This window comes from Bombina bombina, chromosome 2 (assembly GCF_027579735.1).
Source record: "Bombina bombina isolate aBomBom1 chromosome 2, aBomBom1.pri, whole genome shotgun sequence".
Classification (NCBI taxonomy): domain Eukaryota; kingdom Metazoa; phylum Chordata; class Amphibia; order Anura; family Bombinatoridae; genus Bombina; species Bombina bombina.
The window spans coordinates 732,416,403-732,436,483 of NC_069500.1; the positions used below are offsets into that span (position 1 = coordinate 732,416,403).

The window sequence follows — 20,081 nt, forward strand, 5'->3', positions numbered from 1 at the left end:
CATTCTCTTATAATCTATAATATATATTATAATCGATATGAAAGAGTAAGACTATAAACTAATATTTTGGAAACTGTAAACTTCTTCATAGCTTTAGGGGAATTAGAATACAAACTATATGGCCACCTGTCAAAAATCACTGACATTAAAGGGACATGAAACCCAAAAATTTTCTTTCATGATTCAGATAGAGAATACAACTTTCCAGTTTACTTCTATTATTACATTTGCATCCTTCTCTTGTTATCCTTTGCTGAAAAATGAAATTTATGCTTACCTGATAAATTTCTTTCTTGACCTGGTGAGTCCACAGACCATCAATGATTACTGTTGGGAATATAACTCCTGGCCAGCAGGGGGAGACAAAAAAACACCACAGCATAAGTATCACTTCCCTACCCACAATCCCCAGTCATTCAACCAAAGGAAAGCAGAGAAAGGAAGTAACAAGGTGCAGAGGTGCCTGAGGTGTAAATAGAAAAAAAAGTCTGAAACAAATCAGGGTGGGCCATGGACTCACTGTGTCAAGAAATAAATACATTTATCAGGTAAGCATAAATTTAATTTTCTTTCTAATGACACGGTGAGTCCACGGATCATCATTAATTACTGTTGGGAATCAAAACCCAAGCTAGAGGACACAGATGATAAGGAAGGGACAAGACAGGTAACCTAAACAGAAGGCACCACTGCTTGAAGAAACTTTCTCCCAAAGGAAGCCTCAGCCGAGGCAAAAGTATCGAATTTATAGAAATTGGAAAAAGTATGCAAAGATGGCCAGGTTGCAGCCTTGCAAATCTGTTCCACAGAAGCTTCATTTTTGAAAGCCCAAGAAGAAGAAACAGCCCTCGTGGAGGTTGGTGTCCAGCAGTCTCATAGGCCAAACGAATAACACTCTTTAGTAAAAAAAGAAAGCGAAGTAGCCGTAGCTTTTTGACCCTTGCATTTCCCAGAAAAACAAACAAACAAACAAGGCATAAGACTGACAAAAGTCTTAGTCGCCTGAAGATAGAATTTTAGCGCATGTACAACATCTAAGTTATGCAATAAACTCTCCTTATGAGAAGGGTTAGGACACAAAGGAGGAACAACAATTTACTGATTAATATTCCTGCACGAAACAACTTTAGGCAGGAAGCCCAACTTAGTACGTAAAACCACCTTATCAGAATGAAAGATAAGATAAGGAGAATCACACTGTAAAGCCGAGAGTTCTGAAACTCTCCTAGGAGAAGAAATAGCAACAAGAAACAAAACTTTCCAAGATAATAACTTAATATCTAAGGAATGCATAGGCTCAAACTGAGCCTGCTGTAAAACCTTAAGAACAAGATTAAGACTCCAGGGAGGAGTAACTATTTTAAACACAGGCCGGATACTGACCAGGGCCTGAAAAAACAATTGCACGTCTGGCACATCCGCCAGACGCTTGTGTAACGAAATCTGACCCTTCAGAGAACTAGGCGACAAACCCTTCTCCAGACCGTCCTGGAGAAAAGACAAAATCCGAGGAATAAAGACTCTACTCCAAGAGTATCCTCTGGATTCACACCAATACAAATATTTACGCCAAATCTTATGGTAAATCCTACGAGTCACAGGCTTACGAGCCTGGATCAATGTCTCAACGACCGACTCTGAAAACACACGCTTAGATAAATTCAAGTGTTCAATCTCCAAGCAGTCAGCTTCAGAGAAACGAGATTTGGATGAAAGAAGGGACCCTGAAGTAGAAGCATCCAAGGTGGAAGATATGACATTTCCACTAGATCTGCGTACCAGACCCTGTGAGGCCACGCCGGAGCTATGAGAATTACTGACGCCCTCTCCTGCTTGATCCGAGCAATGACCCTTGGAAGGAGAGAGAACGGTGGAAACAGGTATGCTAGACTGAAGTTCCAAGGAACCGCTAGAGCATCTATCAGGACTGCCTGTGGATCCCTTGACCTTGAGCCGTACCTCGGGAGCTTGGCATTCTGCTGAGAAGTCATGAGATCCAGCTCTGGCTGCCCCTATTTGAGGGTCAAACTGGAAAAAACCTCCGGCTGGAGCTCCCACTTCCCCCGAGATGAAAAGTCTGTCTGCTCAGAAAATCCGCTTCCCAATTGTCCACTCCTGGGATGTGGATCACAGAAAGACAGCAGCTGTGGGTCTCTGCCCACTAAATAATTCGGACAACCTCTGTCTTGGACAAGTAACTCCGAGTTCCCCCCTGGTGGTTGATGTACGCCGAGGTTATGTTGTCCGATTGAAAACCTGATAAACTGGGGTAAAGCTAACTTAGACCAGACCAGCAGAGCGTTGAAGATCGCTGTCAGCTCTAGGATGTTTATGGGGAGATCCGACTCCTCCCAAAACCATAGGCCTTGAGCCTTCAACGAACCCAAGACTGCTCCCCAACCCAGAAGGCTGGCATCTGTGGTCACAATCACCCACAATCATATGACAGTTGAAAAGGGGCGTTAAAGCTACTAAGAAGGCTGTATAAATATTTCTATTGGCTTATATATGACTTACATGGAGAATGGTTGTTTATTTTCAGTGATAAATAAGGCGCAGATACTAATTCGACTGGAGACATTTATATTTAGTTCTCCTCAGCTCTCTAATGGCTGACAAAAAACAACTTTTTTAGCATAAATACGAGCGCACAGGTGCGCCTCTCCAAAGGAAAGCTGCAGAGAACGGATAGGAGAACAGAAAGGAGAATTCCGCAAATGACTTATAAATCGAGCCCATAGTGCTGCAGACACATGAACACTCCTGAGCTTACCTCCCTGATTTTCAACAAAGCATACCAACAGAAGAACATTTTAAAATAAGTAAATTATAAAGTTTTTTAAAACTGTATGCTAATTCATGAAAGAAAAATTATGGGTTTCTTTTCAATAAGTTGGAATGGGCTGACTGCCTTTGACAAACTTTCAACAAGTCACTGTCAATGCCCAACAACAGACCATATAAAAAGGAAAAAACTACTTGCTACAAGGGAGGTGGACCTAAAAATGTGCTACTCAAGTTATGCAATAAAAGGATTTCATTTTGTGTCTACTTGACCATAAAGGACTCCTAACATCTACATCACAGTCAACATTAGTGTCTTAATCTAAATAAAAATACACATTCTAATGTACCTTTGCTTGTAATCTTCCTCCCAGTGTTGATCGTGCATGATAGATTACAATCAGAACATCACCTTGTACTGTCACATCCAAGGGGATCTCAGCTTTCCCATCTTCGTTTTTAAATTCCCTGAAATCAAAACAAACTGCATTATGAATCCTGCTAGACAATTTTTTGACAATTATTAAATGCATCACCTTATAGTTGCAGGAAAACCATATAAATTTCCACAACATAATATCTTGACTCCAGTGCCTGTGGGGGAAACTTGGTGAGTGCTATTTAGGAACACAAGTCTGCATATGGAAACTATTGAAAGCATTAGTTTAGCGTTGTCTTGAGTCACTCCCTCCCCCCAATAAACCACCAACAAATATTCATCAAGAAGTTTTGTACACGGTCTATATAATAGTAGACATGGCACGAACTGGAATAACTCTTGATTAGAATAATGTTTGTAAAATACATGTATTAGCAAAAATGCTTTGAATAAAAGCTATAGCTGTTTCAAAAGTGTATTTAAGTATGCACCGTGCACCAGCATTTTAAGCACAGCACTAGCTCAGAGAGCCTAAAGGTGCTTGTACTATTTGGGAATTACAGTTAGTTAAAGGATCACTCAATGCAGTAGAATTGCATAATTACAAGTGCATAATAAAAAGACAATAGTTTAACACCTACTCTGAATTTCAAATAATCAGTAGTCTTTTTCTGACAAATTTATTTTTTCTCCCATTTGCCGGCTCCCCTGTATCATGTGACAGACATGAGCCAATCCCAGACTAGTAACGTATACCCTGTGAGCTTGTGCACATGCTTAGTAGGATCTTGTTCCCCAGAAAGTGTGAATATAAAAATACTGTGCAAAATTTGATAATGGAAGTACTGTACATGGTTAGTGTCTTAAAACTGCTATTTGAATCATGAAAGTTTATTTTGATTTGAGTGTTCCTTTAATTGCTGAGAGGATTCAAGCCCCACTGGTGCTGAGAGCAGTTGCTGTATTTAAAATGCTGGTGCACAGAGAATATCTAGCTATGCTTCACATGCATGTGCAGAGAGAAATGCGAATACTAAAACAGTGATAACTTTTACTATAAGCGTTTTTGCCAATACTTAAACATTGCAAATGATTTTCTATTCAAAAGATATAACTAATCTATGTCCATTTCAGTTTCGACCGAAATGTCCCTTTAATAGAGACTGTCAGGAATTCACTGCAGACTATATCCCTGAAACAATGCGCCTACAATTGAAATGGACAAAAGCAACATCAGGATCCATAAAACAGAGGTACCACTTTCAGCATGTAGTGTCTGATTTTATTACAAGCACAGACACTCCTATTTTGCATTACCTTCTTTTTACTACCTCTGCAGCTTTTTACAGAATAACATTCAATAAAACAAACACGTTGAACATTACAGTGACAAGAACAACCAATGAAAAACAAACATGCAAATGAGCTGAGGAAACAAGCCAATGAGCATAATTCTAGTGCCCATAAACTGTCCACATAGTCCCAATTCCTCCTCTTTCTTTTTACTGCCTGTGCAGATAAGTACATTCTCCCTTTCTCAGTACATTTTATTTAACAGTACATTTTATTTAATAGCAATATTCCCATTTCTGGTTTTATATTTGTTGCTCAACTTCCTCTGTTAAATTTCGTTACTGTTTTTCCATTTTAATAAACAAAAATGTTTTATTTTTATCACTCATTCTAACCTGTGTTTCTGTGTATCGGGTTGCGGTCCTTGCTTTCTTTTTGAAGGTTTTCCTTTAGTCTCTATGTTTCCTGGGCTGTGTTAGCGTCAGCCGTTTTTTCTATTTCCTCTCCGCCATTACGCATCTCTCGACACGCCCCTTTTTCTTCCCGCCCACCCCTTTTTTTCCCCTCCCACTCAATACCACATAGCCGACACAGAGCCTGTCAGCATTTTACAGCCTCCTAAGCTGTTCCTCCATAACCTGTTCATTTCGGATACATTGTAAGAAAACAGTTTAAATTTTTCGTTATACATACTGCAAGAATTTATCTTCTCCATTAAGTGTCCCCATATGTTTATTTTTATTTTACAGGTTGCCAAATACACACTTTGTTTTCTCTTCAACTCCACAAATTTCAATCAATTTATTTTTAACTGGTATTGTTGATCTTTTATTTTATAACTTAATGTCTCAACCAGATGACATGAAGATTTCTGTAAATTCTTTGAATGATAAATTGTCCAATTTTATTTCACAAGTGGATAATAAAATTAACTCCCTTATGGCTGTTATTAACCCCAATACGTCTGTATCAAAAAAGTGCAATTCAAAAACCAAACATTTGACCCCTTCTTCCCCAAAACAATTGCACTTAAGAACGTCTAGTCCGTCTCATCCAGACTCTACTCATACTCTGCAAATCGCAGATATTCCCTCTGCTGGCCGGCAGATTATCCTAGGCACCAGAATCCCTGATCATAAGAGCCGTATGTCAGGGCGTATTTTTGCAGATTCTGATCTCACTCAGTCTCTTTTAAAGAGATCAGTCTCTGACCCTAAGGCTGACAAAAGACTTTATGATATCATCTCCTCTTCGGAGGAAGAATATTTTTCTGATAATCGATCTAATCCCTCTGATGCTTTCTCCTCTAATTCTGATGAATTTATTAAATATAAGCGACGCAAAAAAGCCCATCTTAATTTGCCTCAGAAAGAAAAAAGTTTCCTTGATTCTTTGGGTAATCCCCTGACCAAACCTGATGAACTCCAACATCCCCATTCTACTGAATGGTTTCCTTCTAAGGAAATTGCGGATTATATGGACCATTACCTGCGTAATTTCCTCAAAAAATCCTCTAGGTCAAAACTCAAAGCAGAGTGCCCTAGACCCTCCCTGCCCACAAATTCAACCATTGCCCCTGAAATTGACTCCGATATATTAAAATTCCTTGGTCCCCAAGGTTCCAACCTTAAAAAAAAGGTCCTGACCGTCTACTTAGGGCTTGTCAGGATAAGCTTTTGGATAGCACTGGTCCCATTGTAAAAAAAGTTGATCTCACTGAGGAGGCTATTGCTTCCAATTCTTCCCTTGATCCTTTTGTCATTAGGGAATGGATTTTAAGATCTGTTGCTTTCCTTGGCAACGCTAATGAGGCCAAAGTTGCAGAAAGGAGGAGAAGCATTATTCTAAGATTAGATCCCAAATTATCTGATTTTGCTACCACACAACGTTCTACTGACTCCAATGGCTTATTATTTGGAGACATATTTATTTAAAATGAATAATTATGCAAAGACGTTCAATACTTTTTACCATAAAAAATGACCCTATACACACAATCAAGTGTTTTTGACAGGGCCAGGAAAAGAATGGGCCGTTTTCCCGGCCGATCCAGCTATAACGCTTATAACTCCAGGTCCCAATATTACTATTCAAACCAATCAAACACCCAGGCACAGAATCCTGCTTTCTTCCCATCAAGAGGTCGTTCCTGGCCATAACTCAGATAAATCTCCTCCTACCCACTTTTCCTTCCTTTTTTCCTCAACAAAATAGGTGGAAGACTTTATTACTCTAGATCATTGGGTTCTCCAAACTATTTCTGGAGCCAAAATAGATTTTGTAGACGGCCCTTCTCAAATTTCCCTTCCAAATCCCATCGTATTTTCAACAGACAGACAGACTTACTATAGACCACAGGTGTCATCCCTAGCCTCAAAACAGGCCATAGAACTGATCCTCAGGAACGAGAACAGTTATGTGAGCAATCTGTTTCTGGTCAAAAAGAAGAATGGCCTTTTACGTCCAGTGATAAATCTCAGAACTTTGAATGCCTCAGTCTGTTACCAGCACTTCAAGATGGAGGGCATTCATCTTCTTTGAGATTGTCTTCAGGATCGGGATTGGCTGATTTGTTTGGATCTAACCGATGCTTATTTGACTGTTCCCATCCATCAGGATTTCAGGAGATTCCTTTGTTTTTCTTGGACCAACATACTTTGGCAATTCACTTGCCTTGCATTCGGCCTTTCCTCTGCCCCTTGAATTTTTACAAAAATTCTGAAACCTGTTACGGCATGGCTCAGATTCAGGGGTGTTAGTCTAATCATATATCTGAATGATATCCTCTTAATGAACCAAGATCATGCCACTCTCTTATCTCATCTCCAACTTACCACTTCTCTATTGGAAAACTTGGGTTTCCTCATAAACAAAGAAAAATCTGTTCTCTCTCCCACTCAGAATCTCACGTTTCTGGGATTTCTCATAGACACCAACTCCTCTCCTCTCTGTCTTCCCCGGGACAGAATTACCAACTTAAAGAAAGAAATATCCCTTGTTCTCAAGAAACCTTCCTTTCCTCTGAGGCTTTTAGCTCAAATTATCTGACTCTTTTCTTCCTCCATTCAAGAAATCTTTCCTGTCCCACTTCACTACCGGGCCCTTCAACTTTTACAGATGCTACATCTTCGCAAAGGTTATGATTATTCACATCTAATTTCTCTTTCTTTAGAAGCATGTCAAGAACTCTTTTGGTGGCTTCGCAATATGGATGCCTGGAACGGCAGAGCCATATTTGCAAATTCTCTGGATCTGATCATAGAGGCAGATGCCAGCAACTCGGGTTGGGGCGCCTGCTGTGGTCCTCTTATCACCAGTGGCAAATAGACAAATGCGGAGAGAAGCCTTCACATCAATTGCAAAGAGCTTCTGGCAGGTTCTTTTGCAATAAGGAGTTTTGTTCACAACTCTTCTGCTTTATCGGTTATCCTCCCATATTTCTGCTGGGAGATATTTGAATCGCGTGGGCGGAACCAAATCTAAATCTCTTTCAGACATCACAAAATAATTTATTCACCATTGTCTGAGGAACAAAATCTCCATCCAAGCCGAATATATCCCTGGCCTCTAAAATGTTGCCGCAGATTGGGGATCTCGTCATCTTCAGGACTTTAGTGATTGGAAATAACTTCCAAAAATGTTCCTAGTCCTCTATTCCTTGAGGGGTCCCTTTGTAATAGATCTTTTCGATTCCAGGTCCAACTTCCAAATAAAACGCTTCTTTGTCTGGATCCAGAGGCCTCAGCAACAGATGCTTTTCTCCAAACATGGCTGAGTCAGGGAGCTTATGCCTTTCCTCCCTTTTCCATGATTCCGAGAACCCTTGCTCATCTTCACAGATCCACGATCTCACTTCTCCTGATCACTCCCCTCTGGCCAACCCAATCCTGGTACCCCTCTCTACTGGAACATTCATTTCTTCCCCCTCTTCTTACTCCTCTCCTTCCCAATCTACTTCTGGACCCGTTTAGATCGTCCCCACCCACTCCTCATCCAGGACGGATCCCTCAACCTTGTAGCTTGGACAATTTCAGAGGCCCCTGGACTCTCGAAGGTCTTTCGGAGAGATCTCAATCGTGGGCTCCAGGCACCAAAAAAGCCTATTTTTCAGCCTGGTCTAGATGTGGTAGCTGGTGTTCAAGAAGGAACTTAGATCCAATTTCTGACCCTCTTCACAAAATAATTATTTATCTTCTCTTTTCGATAATGGTTTCGCTTATCGTTCCATTAATCTGGCCCGTTCTGCTATCTCTGCATGATTTCATAAATTATATTCCTATTGATAAACATCCTCACATTTGTCGTTTACTTAAAGCCATCAGGATTAAAAATCCCCCTTCTTTAGAAAATTTGTTTTTCTGGGATATAGACCTGGTGATTTCTTTCCTTTGAAATTGGCCATCTAATTCTGATCTTTCTCTCAAACAACTGTCTGCTAAGTTAGCTACTCTTATATCTTATTTCCTTCCGCAGGGTTTCAGATGTTAGAGCCATTGATATAAATTCTAAAATGTTTTCTCCCTTTGGAGTAACCTTTATTATTTCTCGTAGAACAAAATCTTTCTCTAAGTCTATTTTCTATCCGTTTTCCCCGATCAACCCAATCTTTGTGCCGCCTCCTGTATTAAAAAGAGTATGAATCCAGAACTTCTTCCCTTAGGTCTTCTTCTTCCCCTCAACTTCATATTTCTTTTGTATTGCCTTATAAGCTTGTCACTTCTACATCTATCGCTAGAAGGGTGAAATTGATTCTTTTGTTATCCGGAGTAGAAGACTCTTTTTCAGCTCACTCTGTCAGAGGAGTTTCAGCTTCTAAAGCTTTCCTTAAATCTTCTCCTCTTCAAGATATTCTTAGCACAGCAGATTGGTCTTCAGAGTCTACTTTCAAGCCTATTGCTAATGCTGCTTCTTCTATTCTTGACTAATTTATCTTTGCTTTAAATTAGCAAAATAGGAGAGTCTGTGCTTGTAATAAAATTCCGATTATCCTAGCAAAGTGAAGGAATAATCTAGATTTTATTAAAGACACAGACACGAGTATTTTCCCTCCCTCCCTTCCAAGGTTGTGAAATGTTTTATTAAAATATTTTAGTAATATTAAATTATCTTGTTGTTCTCTTCCAGCATCTTCAATCTAATCCTCTACACGTCAAGAATCTAAAGATTTCCAAGATAGATGTTGTCAAATTCTGCAACCTCTTCATATCAAGTTTGATGTTCATCTTCAGATGCCTCAACTTTCCTCAGTTTCGGTCCAGTTCCTCTTTTCTACTGGGTTCCTTTTGTTTTTTCTTCAGTGGATTCCTCAATTTCCTTTTTCCTTTACTTATGAACTTTCTACATCTTCGCATCAAAGAAGAAAGAGGAGGAATTGGGACAATGTAGGCAGTTTATGGGCACTATGATTATGCTCATTGGCTTGTTTCATCAGCTCATTTGCATGTTTGTTTTTCATTGGTTGTTCTTGTTGTCACTGTAATGTTCAACTTGTTCATATTTTATTGAATGTTAGGTAGTAAAAAGAAGGTAATACAAAATACTCGGCTCTGTGTCTTTAATAAAATCTAGATTATTCCTTCACTTTGCTAGGATAACCGGAATTATTCCAATTGCAGTGTTAGTTCAGAAATAACATAAAACTGGACTCTAATTTTAATAAGGGGATGGTTTCAGCATCAAATGTTTTTTTTGACTTACACTTTGAAATAAAAAAATGTTTTATACTATATGACTAAGAATATAGATTTGTTAAAATCAACTGTATACTTACTTCATTTTATCATATTCCTGAGATGTTGTGGCGACTCTCTCATCTCCTACATAAATTTCACAAAACGGCCTGCATCCATTGCGTGGTTTACTAAATAAAGGCACCGGTGTCATACATATGGACTTTATAAGTATGGGTTTACTGTGTGGAATTATTGGTTCTTCTGCCATCATATCACACATATACTCTATATACCTTAAAAAAAAAAAAAAAAAAAGAAATACTCTTTAACACAAACATTTTACTCAGGCTGAGTGTGGAAGAAGAAAATAAAGCAATGCTTTATGCAACAATTTGAATAAGATTAAATTAATTTACCTTTTGCTACATTTTCTGGGGAAAATGAATATAATTTTACTGAAAACATGCAAACAATTACATTATATGCACTAGGGCAATTTATGCCTTCTTACCTATATATATATATCAAATGAAGAAAGATTTACAGCAACAACCACCCTCCAATTGAGCATCACCAAGAGCAAAAGAAGGCAAAAATGTTATTGGCGTAAGGCTAAAAAGTAAATTAAATAAAATGTTTTTATATGAAAAAAATCTTAATATAGCTTCTATTTAAGGTACATTATAATCCAAAGGTTAAACATCCCGAAAACTTAATTTAGGTAAGAACTTACCAGATAAATTAATTTATTTAATGGTGGCGAGAGCCCATAAGCTGTTGAGTATGGGATACACAGTTGTTTACATACCCTGGCAGAATTTATGATTTCTTGGCCATTTTTCAGAGAATATAAATAACACAAACATTTTTCTTTCACTCATGGTTAGTGTTTGGCTGAAGCCATTTATTATCAATCAACTGTGTTTACGCTTTTTAAATCATGACAACAGAAACTACCCAAATGACCCTGATCAAAAGTTTACATACCCTGGTGATTCTGGCCTGATAACATGCACACAAGTTGACATAAAGGGGTTTGAATGGCTATTAAAGGTAACCATCCTCACTTGTGATCTGTTTTCTTGTAATTAGTGTGTGCGTATAAAAGGTCAATGAGTTTCTGGACTCCTGACAGACCCTTGCATCTTTCATCCAGTGCTTCACTGACTATTCTGGATTCTGAAAGACCCTCAGGAGTGAGGGTGAAGACTCTAAGTTTTAAGTTCTATCTGCACTGTAAGGACTTTATTGTGTAAATCACCAATTTCCTTAATCGAAAGACTATTCTTCTATTTGGAATCCTGTCCACTGAGCTCTAGAGACTGTGCCTATCAAAGTCTATTGTTTATCGATTAACATTTAAAGACGTTGTCATTCAGGTTTATTCAACCCGGTTCCAAAGTAGCCTATTGTGCATTTAATCAGCCTTGTGTTTAGCTTTTTATTCATTTAAATATTTAATCGTCACTGAATGGTTAACTAAAATACTAGTGCATCTTTTATTTTTAGATACCAGTGCCATATGGTTTTTATGAATGAAGAGAAGTGTATTAACTGTTTTATGATTAAGAGAAGTGTATTAACTGTTTTATGATTGATTGTTCTAATAAATTTAATTTATTTATTTCAAACAGTGGATTGCCTTATTACCACGAAAGTGTTAAATACACATTTGAGTCACATCTATATATGTATATGGTCCTATATATTTTTTATATTATTTTTTCTAATTATTTTATGTTTTGGTGAATTCCACATTCTAATATTCTCCACCAGACAGCCTTTGGCGCCATCTCCAACCCTTGTTCAAATTATTCTGGATTCTGAGTCATGGGGAAAGCAAAAGATTTGTCAAAGGATCTGTGGGAAAAGGTAGTTGAACTGTATAAAACAGGAAGGGGATATAAAAAGATATCGAAGGAATTGAGAATGCAAATCAGCAGTGTTCAAACTCTAATAAAGAAGTGGAAAATGAGGGGTTATGTTGAAACCAAACCACGGTCAGGTAGACCAACTGCCAGGAAAATTGTTCGGAATGCAAAGACAAACCCACAAATAACTGCAGGTGAAATACAGGTCATGAGGTGTGGCTGTTTCAAGATGCACAATAAGGAGGCACTTGAAGAAAGATGGGCTGCATGGTCGAGTCGCCAGAAGAAAGCCATTACTATGCAAATGCCACAATGTATCCCGCTTACAATATGCCAAACAGCACAGAGACAAGCCTCAAACCTTCTGGCACAAAGACATTTGGAGTGATGAGACCAAAATTGAGCTTTTTGGCCACAACCATAAACGCTACATTTGGAGAGGAGTCAACAAGGTCTATGATGAAAGGTACACCATTCCTACTGTGAAACATGGAGGTGGATCTCTGATGTTTTGGGAAAGTGTGAGCTACAAAAGAGACAGGAAATTTGGTCAGAATGCAGTATGTTATCAAACAGAACGCCTCATTTGCCACTTTTTGATTAGAATTTGAACACTGCTGATTTGCATTCTCAATTCCTTGGATATCTTTTTATATCCCTTTCCTGTTTTATACAGTTCAACTACCTTTTCCCCACAGATCCTTTGAAAATTCTTTTTCTTTCCCCATGACTCAGAATCCAGAAACGTCAGTGCAGCACTGGATGAAAGGTGCAAGGGTCTGTCAGGAGTCCAGAAACTCATTGACCTTTTATACACACAAACTTATTACAAGCAAACAGATCACAGGTGAGGATGGTTACCTTTAATAGCCATTCAAACCCTTTTGTGTCAACTTGTGTGCATGTTATAAGGCCAAAATCACCAGGGTATGCCGCCTCCTAATTAACCCCAAATGGGTGTGGCTTGAAAGACTCTCACTACCATGAAATACATTTAATTATCAGGTAAGTTCTTAAGTAAATTATGTTTTCTTTCATATAGGTGGCGAAAGTCCACAAGCTGTTACACATGGGGCCATAATACCCAAGATGTGGAAGTCCATGAGTAACCAGAAAGGGAGGGATATAATAAAAACAGCTTTTTTTCGCTGAGAAATTAATTGCAAAACCCAAAATAAACTGCTAGATTTACGAGTTTTGCGTTATGAGCGTGGAGCGGGTCCATCTTCAAGACATCTGGCGAGGAGCATCCTCTTCTCGCCGGATGTCTTGAAGATGGACCCGCTCCATGCCGGATGGATGAAGATAGAAGATGTTGTCTGGATAAAGACTTCTGTCCGGTTGGATGAAGACTTCTGCTTTGTTGAGGACTTCTGCCGGCTTCGTTGAGGATGGATGTCGGGTCTTCAAAAACTGTAAGTAGATCTTCGGGGGTTAGTGTTTTTTTTTCAAGGGTTTATTGGGTGGGTTTTATTTTTAGATTAGGGCTTTTGAGCAATGCCCATCCAAATGACCTTTTCAGGGCAATGGGGAGCTTAGGTTTTTTAGTTAGGATTTTATTTGGGGGGTTGGTTGTGTGGGTGGTGGGTTTTACTGTTGGGGGGTTGTTTGTATTTTTTTTTACAAGTAAAAGAGCTAATTTCTTTGGGGAAATGCCCCACAAAAGGCCCTTTTAAGGGCTATTGGTAGTTTATTGTAGGCTAGGGTTTTTTTTTTATTTTGGGAGGGGGGGCTTTTTTATTTTGATAGGGCTATTAGATTAGGTGTAATTAGTTTAAATATCTGATAATTTCTTTTTTATTTTGTGTAATTTAGTGGGGGGGGTTGCAATTTAGGTAATTGTATTTAATAAATGTAATTTATTTAATTGTAGTGTAAGGTTAGGTGTTAGTGTAACTCAGGTTAGGTTTTATTTTACAGGTAAATTTGTATTTATTTTAGCTAGGTAGTTAGTAAATAGTTAACTATTCAGTAACTATTCTACCTAGTTAAAATAAATACAAACTTGCCTGTAAAATAAAAATAAACCATAAGATAGCTACAATGTAACTATTAGTTATATTGTAGCTAGCTTAGGGTTTATTTTACAGGTATTTAGTTTTAAATAGGAATTATTTAGGTAATGATAGTAGGTTTTATTTAGATTTATTTTAATTATATTTAAAGTTAGGGGGTGTTAGGGTTAGAATTGGGTTTAGGGGTTAATAAATTTAGTATAGTGGCGGCAACATTGGGGCGGAAGATTAAGGGTTAATAAATATAGGTTGATAATATTTAACTAGTGTTTGTGATGCGGGAGTGCAGTGGTTTAGGGGTTAATATGTTTATTATAGTGGCGGTGATGTCCGGCGTGGCAGATTAGGGGAAATAATTTGATTTTAGTATTTGCGATGCGGGAGGGCCTCAGTTTAGGGTTTAATAGGTAGTTTATGGGTGTTAGTGTACTTTTTAGCACTATAGTTATGAGTTTTATGCTACAGTTTTGTAGCGCAAAACTCATAACTACTGACCTTCAGTTTACGGTATGGATTTTGGCGGTATAGGCTGTACCGCTCACTTTTTGGCCTCCCAGGCAGACTCTTAATACCGGCGCAAAGGAAGTCACATTGAAAAAGGACTTTTTGAAAGCTGCGGTAATTATGTTGCGCTACGGCCAAAAACGTGTACGGTGCCCCTAAACCTGCAAGGAACGTAATACCAGCGGTAGTGAAAAAGAGCATTAACGCTGCTTTTCACTCGTACCGCAAAACTCGTAATCTAGCCGACAGTCTTTTATGAAAAAAAAAAAATCTAAATATAGGCGCAATTATCAAACAGAGAACTGCAAGGACCTTTCTACCAAAAGCTGCTTATGACGAGGCAAAAACATCAAAAGGGTAAAATTTTGTAAAGGTATGTAGAGAAGACCAAGTGGCAGCTTTGCAAATATGATCAACTGAAGCATCATTCTTTAAAGCCCAAGATGTGGCAAACCAATCCAGTAGAAAGAGCTATAATTCTCTGATGCGGGGGCTGATTCGCCTCCAAATAAGCTTTGTGAATCAAAAGTTTCAACCAAAAGGATAAAGAAATAACAGAGGCTTTCTTTCCTTTCTTAGGACCAGAAAAAAGAACAAAGTAGAAGTCTGTCTGAAATCATAGCATCAACATAATATTTTAATGCACTAACATCCAAAGAATGCAAAGATTTATTAGTAGCATTTTTTGGATTAGGACACACGGAGGGAACAATAATTTCCCTATTAATATTGTGAGTTAATTTAAGGTAAAAATTTAAAAGTAGTCTACAAAACAGCTTTATCCTGATGGAAAATCAGATAAGGAAACTCGCAACAGAGAAGAATATTCAGAAACTCTTCTAGCAGAAAAGATAGTCAAAATGAGAAACAGCACTTTCCAAGGAGGAGAAATAGGCCTAATAGGTTTAATCCGGATTAAAGCCTGAACAAAGCAATGAACACAAATCAGGAAGCAATTTTTATATGACACAAAGAAAGGGCAGAAATTTGGCCTTTCAAAGAACTGGCAAATAAACCTGTATCTAAACTACTCTGCAGAAATTGAAGAATCCTAGGAAGTCTAAAAGAATTTCAGGAATAATTACAGGAAGTACACCATAAAATGTATGTTTTCCAAACTTTGTGATAGATGTTTCTAGAAACAGGCTTGCAGGCCTGAATCATAGTATTAATTACAGAGTAAGAGAATCCTCTATGACTGAGAACTAAGTGTTAAACTCCCATGCCTTTACGTTCAGGACTTTAGATTTTGATGGAAGAAGGGACCTTGAGAATGAAGGTCTGGCTTCAGAGGAAGAGGCCAGGGCAGAAAACTGGACATTCGGACCAGATACGCATACCAAATCCTGTGAGGCCACACTGGGGCTATCAGGATTACAATTACTGTTTATTTTATAAATCCCTCTGGGAAGCAGGAAGCAGAGGGGGGGGGGATATATAGGTTGGTAAAACCAGGGAACTGAGGATCTGCCTTAGGAACCCTGGACCTTGCAAGGTACCTGGGGAATTTGTTGTTTAAACGAGAGGCCATCAGGTCAATTTCTTGTAGGCCCCCATAGTTGAACAATCCGATAGAACACATCTTGGAGGAGAGACCACTCACTGGGATGTAGGGACTGATGAAGTAATGTGTTGTCTACACCTGGGATGTGAATAGCAGTGATGAGGTAGTTATAGGTTTCTGCCCAAGAAAGGATTTGTGACACCTCTATCATGGCCAGGGAACACAGAGGTCCCCCTTGATTATTGATTTAAGCTACTGTTGGAATATTGTCTGCCTGAAAACAGAGATAGTGCTCCCTTTACAATAGAGGCCAAGACTGAAGTGCCCTGAAGAGAGTACGGAGTTCCAAAATATTGATTGGTAACCTTGTCTCCCGAAGATTCCAAACCCCTTGTGCTGTCAAGTACCCCCAGACAGCTCCCGAGCCTGAAGGACTTGCATCTTTGCTGAACACAGACCAGGTAGGACGAGCAAAAGAAGCCCCCTGAATAATAGAGTGGTGATTTAGCCACTAAGTCAGAGATAGGTGCGTGTTGGGATCTAAGAACATCTATTGGGATATACCCCCATTGGCGCAGCATACAAAGCTGAAGAAGTCTCATATAGAATTGCGTCTGAAGCTGCTATCATGAGGCCTAGTACTTCCATACACAGAGCCACTGAAGGGAATGAGAGAGACTGAAGGGAATGAGATTGACTGAAGGTTCAGACCAACTGAAATCAATTTTAATCTGTCTCTTTTATGTCAGGGAGTCATGGACACTTAATCTATTTGGAAACCTAAAAAGGTGACCTTTGTCTGAGGAATCAAGGAACTCTTTGGTAAATTTATCCTCCAACCGTTTCTTTGAAGAGACAACAATAGTAGTTTTGTGTGAGATTCTGCTAAATAAAAAGATTGAGCAAGTACCAAGATATAGTCCAGGTAAGAAAATACTACAATACACTGTACTTTAATTGGAGACAAAAGGGCACTGAGAACCATGATAAATATTCTTGGAGCTGTAGCAAGACTAAACTGAAGATCAACAAACCTATAATGGGTTTGCAAAAAAGAGAACCTCAGGAACTGGTAATGTTCTGTGTAAATTGGGATGTGAAGATAAGCATCCTATAAATCTATAGTAGACAAAGTGACCTTGTAGAATAAAAAGGCAGAATAGACCTTAGTTTCCATTTTGACATTTTTTTACATCCAGAATTGGTCTGAAAGAATTTTCCTTCTTTGTTACAATGAAGAGATTTGAATAAAACATAATTTATGTAAGAATTTACCTGTTAAATTAATTTCTTTCATATTGGCAAGAGTCGATGTGCTAGTGACGTATGGGATATACATTCCTACCAGGAGGGGCAAAGATTCCCAAACCTCAAAATGCCTATAAATACACCCCCCACCACACTCACAATTCAGTTTAACGAATAGCCAAGAAGTAGGGTGATAAGAAAGGAGCGAAAGCATCAACAAGGAATTGGAATAATTGTGCTTTATACAAAAAAATCATAACCACCATAAAAAGGGTGGGTCTCATGGACTCTTGCCAAATTGAAAGAAATGAATTTATCAGGTAAATTCTTACATAAATTATGTTTTCTTTCATGTAATTGGCAAGAGTCCATGAGCTAGTGATGTATGGGATAGCAAATACCCAAGATGTGGAACTCCACACAAGAGTCACTAGAGAGGGAGGGATAAAAATAAAGACAGCCAATTACGCTGAAAAATTAATCCACAACCCAAATCAAAAGTTTTAATCTTTATAATGAGAAAAACTGAAATTATAAGCAGAAGAATCAAACTGAAACAGCTGCCTGAAGTACTTTTCTACCAAAAACTGGTTCTGAAGAAGAGAAAACATCAAAATGGTAGAATTTAGTAAAAGTATGCAAAGAAGACCAAGTTGCTGCTTTGCAAATCTGATCAACAGAAGCTTCATTCTTAAAAGCCGAGGAAGTGGAAACTGACCTAGTAGAATGAGCCGTAATCCTCTGAGGCGGGATTTACTCGACTCCAAATAAGCATAATGAATCAAAAGCTTTAACCAAGATGCCAAAGAAATGGCAGAAGCCTTCTGACCTTTCCTAGAACCAGAAAAGATAACAAATAGACTAGAAGTCTTACTGAAATCTTTAGTAGCTTCAACATAATATTTCAAAGCTCTTACCACATCCAAAGAATGTAAAGATCTCTCCAGAGAATTCTTAGGATTAGGACACAACGAAGGGACAACAATTTCTCTACTAATGTTGTTGGAGTTCACAACTTTAGGTAAAAATTTAAATGAAGTCTTATCCTGATGAAAAATCAGAAAAGGAGACTCACAAGAAAGAGCAGATAATTGAGAAACTCTTCTAGCAGAAGAGATGGCCAAAAGGAACAATACTTTCCAAGAAAGTAATTTAATGTCCAGAGAATGCATAGGCTCAAACGGAGGAGCATGTAAAGCCCTCAAAACCAAATTAAGACTCCAAGGAGGAGATATTGACTTAATGACAGGCTTGATATGAACCAAAGCCTGTGCAAAACAATGAATATCAGGAAGATTAGCAATTTGTCTGTGAAACAGAACAGAAAGAGCAGAGATTTGTCCTTTCAAGGAACTTGCAGACAAACCCTTATCCAAACCATCCTGAAGAAACTGTAAAATTCTAGGAATTCTAAAAGAATGCCAAAAGAATTTATGAGAAGAACACCATGAAATGTAAGTCTTCCAAACTCGGTAATAAATCTTTCTAGACACAGATTTACGAGCCTGCAACATAGTATTAATCACTGAGTCAGAGAAACCTCTATGACTAAGCACTAAGCGTTCAATTTCCATACCTTCAAATTTAATGATTTGAGATCCTGATGGAAAAATGGGCCTTGAGATAGAAGGTCTGGCCTTAACGGAAGTGGCCAAGGTTTGCAACTGGACATCCGAACAAGATCCGCATACCAAAACCTGTGTGGCCATGCTGGAGCCAGCAGCAGTACAAACTAACGCTTCATTATGATTTTGGAAATTACTCTTGGAAGAAGAACTAGAGGCGGACAGATATAAGCAGGTTGATAACTCCAAGGAAGTGTCAACGCATCCACTGCTTCCGCCTGAGGATCCCTGGACCTGGACAGATACCTGGGAAGTTTCCTGTTTAGATGAGAAGCCATCAGATCTATTTCTGGAAGCCCCCACATCTGAAAAATCTGAAAAAACACATCTGGGTGAAGAGGCCACTCTCCCGGATGTAAAGTCTGGCGACTGAGATAATCCGCTTCCCAATTGTCTATACCTGGGATATGGACCGCAGAAATTAGACAGGAGCTGGATTCCGCCCATGCAAGTATCCGAGATACTTCTTTCATTGCTTGAGGACTGTGAGTCCCACCTTGATGATTAACATAAACACGGTTGTGACATTGTCTGTTTGATAAAGGCTACAGCCGAAACACGTAGATTTGCCCTCTGAGTGTCTACAAAATACCCAATTCAAAGTGGATACTATCACAGCTATATTTCCACTTATTTTGCCAAAGCTTAGCGATATATGCCAGTTACAAAAAGACCGCAAATGTAAAGAATCAGGCTATCGATATCAATAATCTTCCAATCATTTGCTACACAGACTGTTGAAAGATTCCTCCTGGAACCTGAAACTCCAGCAAACCTTACGAAGGTAACAGTTTCAGCATCTCAAAGACACATTCACATCTACCCAGGATGCTGAAAAAATATAAGAACATCTACAGCTGGAAGGATTCCAGTGAAAATACAACTAATAACGGACACAGTTGCAACCTCAAAGTATTGGAAACTGAACTCCTACAAACCTTACGAAGGTACACAGTATCAGTTTTTAAAGAGACTTTGTTACCATCATAGTGTTCTCACACACACAAGCTGCAAGGAACCCCAGCGCACTAACCTTTTCCAGCTTTTTGCCTAAAGGGACTCAACAAAGGATTTCCTTCATATAAATATTGCTATTACTAATATCGACACCTTTTTATGAAATTCATTTTCCAACTTTACTCCGTTGTAAAGGTTGAACATTATCCACCAATCAGATCTCTAACAT

General features: G+C 38.6%; 1 protein-coding gene across 3 annotated transcripts in view; it reads right to left on the minus strand.

Annotated features, from left to right (window-relative positions):
• Positions 1 to 20,081, minus strand: part of GAK (cyclin G associated kinase) — a 799,358-nt gene that overhangs the window by 285,072 nt on the left and 494,205 nt on the right. For all 3 annotated transcript variants that reach the window (XM_053702755.1, XM_053702754.1, XM_053702753.1), the window contains exons 16-17: positions 10,227 to 10,421; positions 3,135 to 3,252 (exon numbers count right to left, since the gene is read on the minus strand). In XM_053702755.1, the coding sequence (XP_053558730.1) occupies positions 3,135 to 3,252; positions 10,227 to 10,421 (313 nt within the window). The remainder of the gene's footprint in view (positions 1 to 3,134; positions 3,253 to 10,226; positions 10,422 to 20,081) is intronic.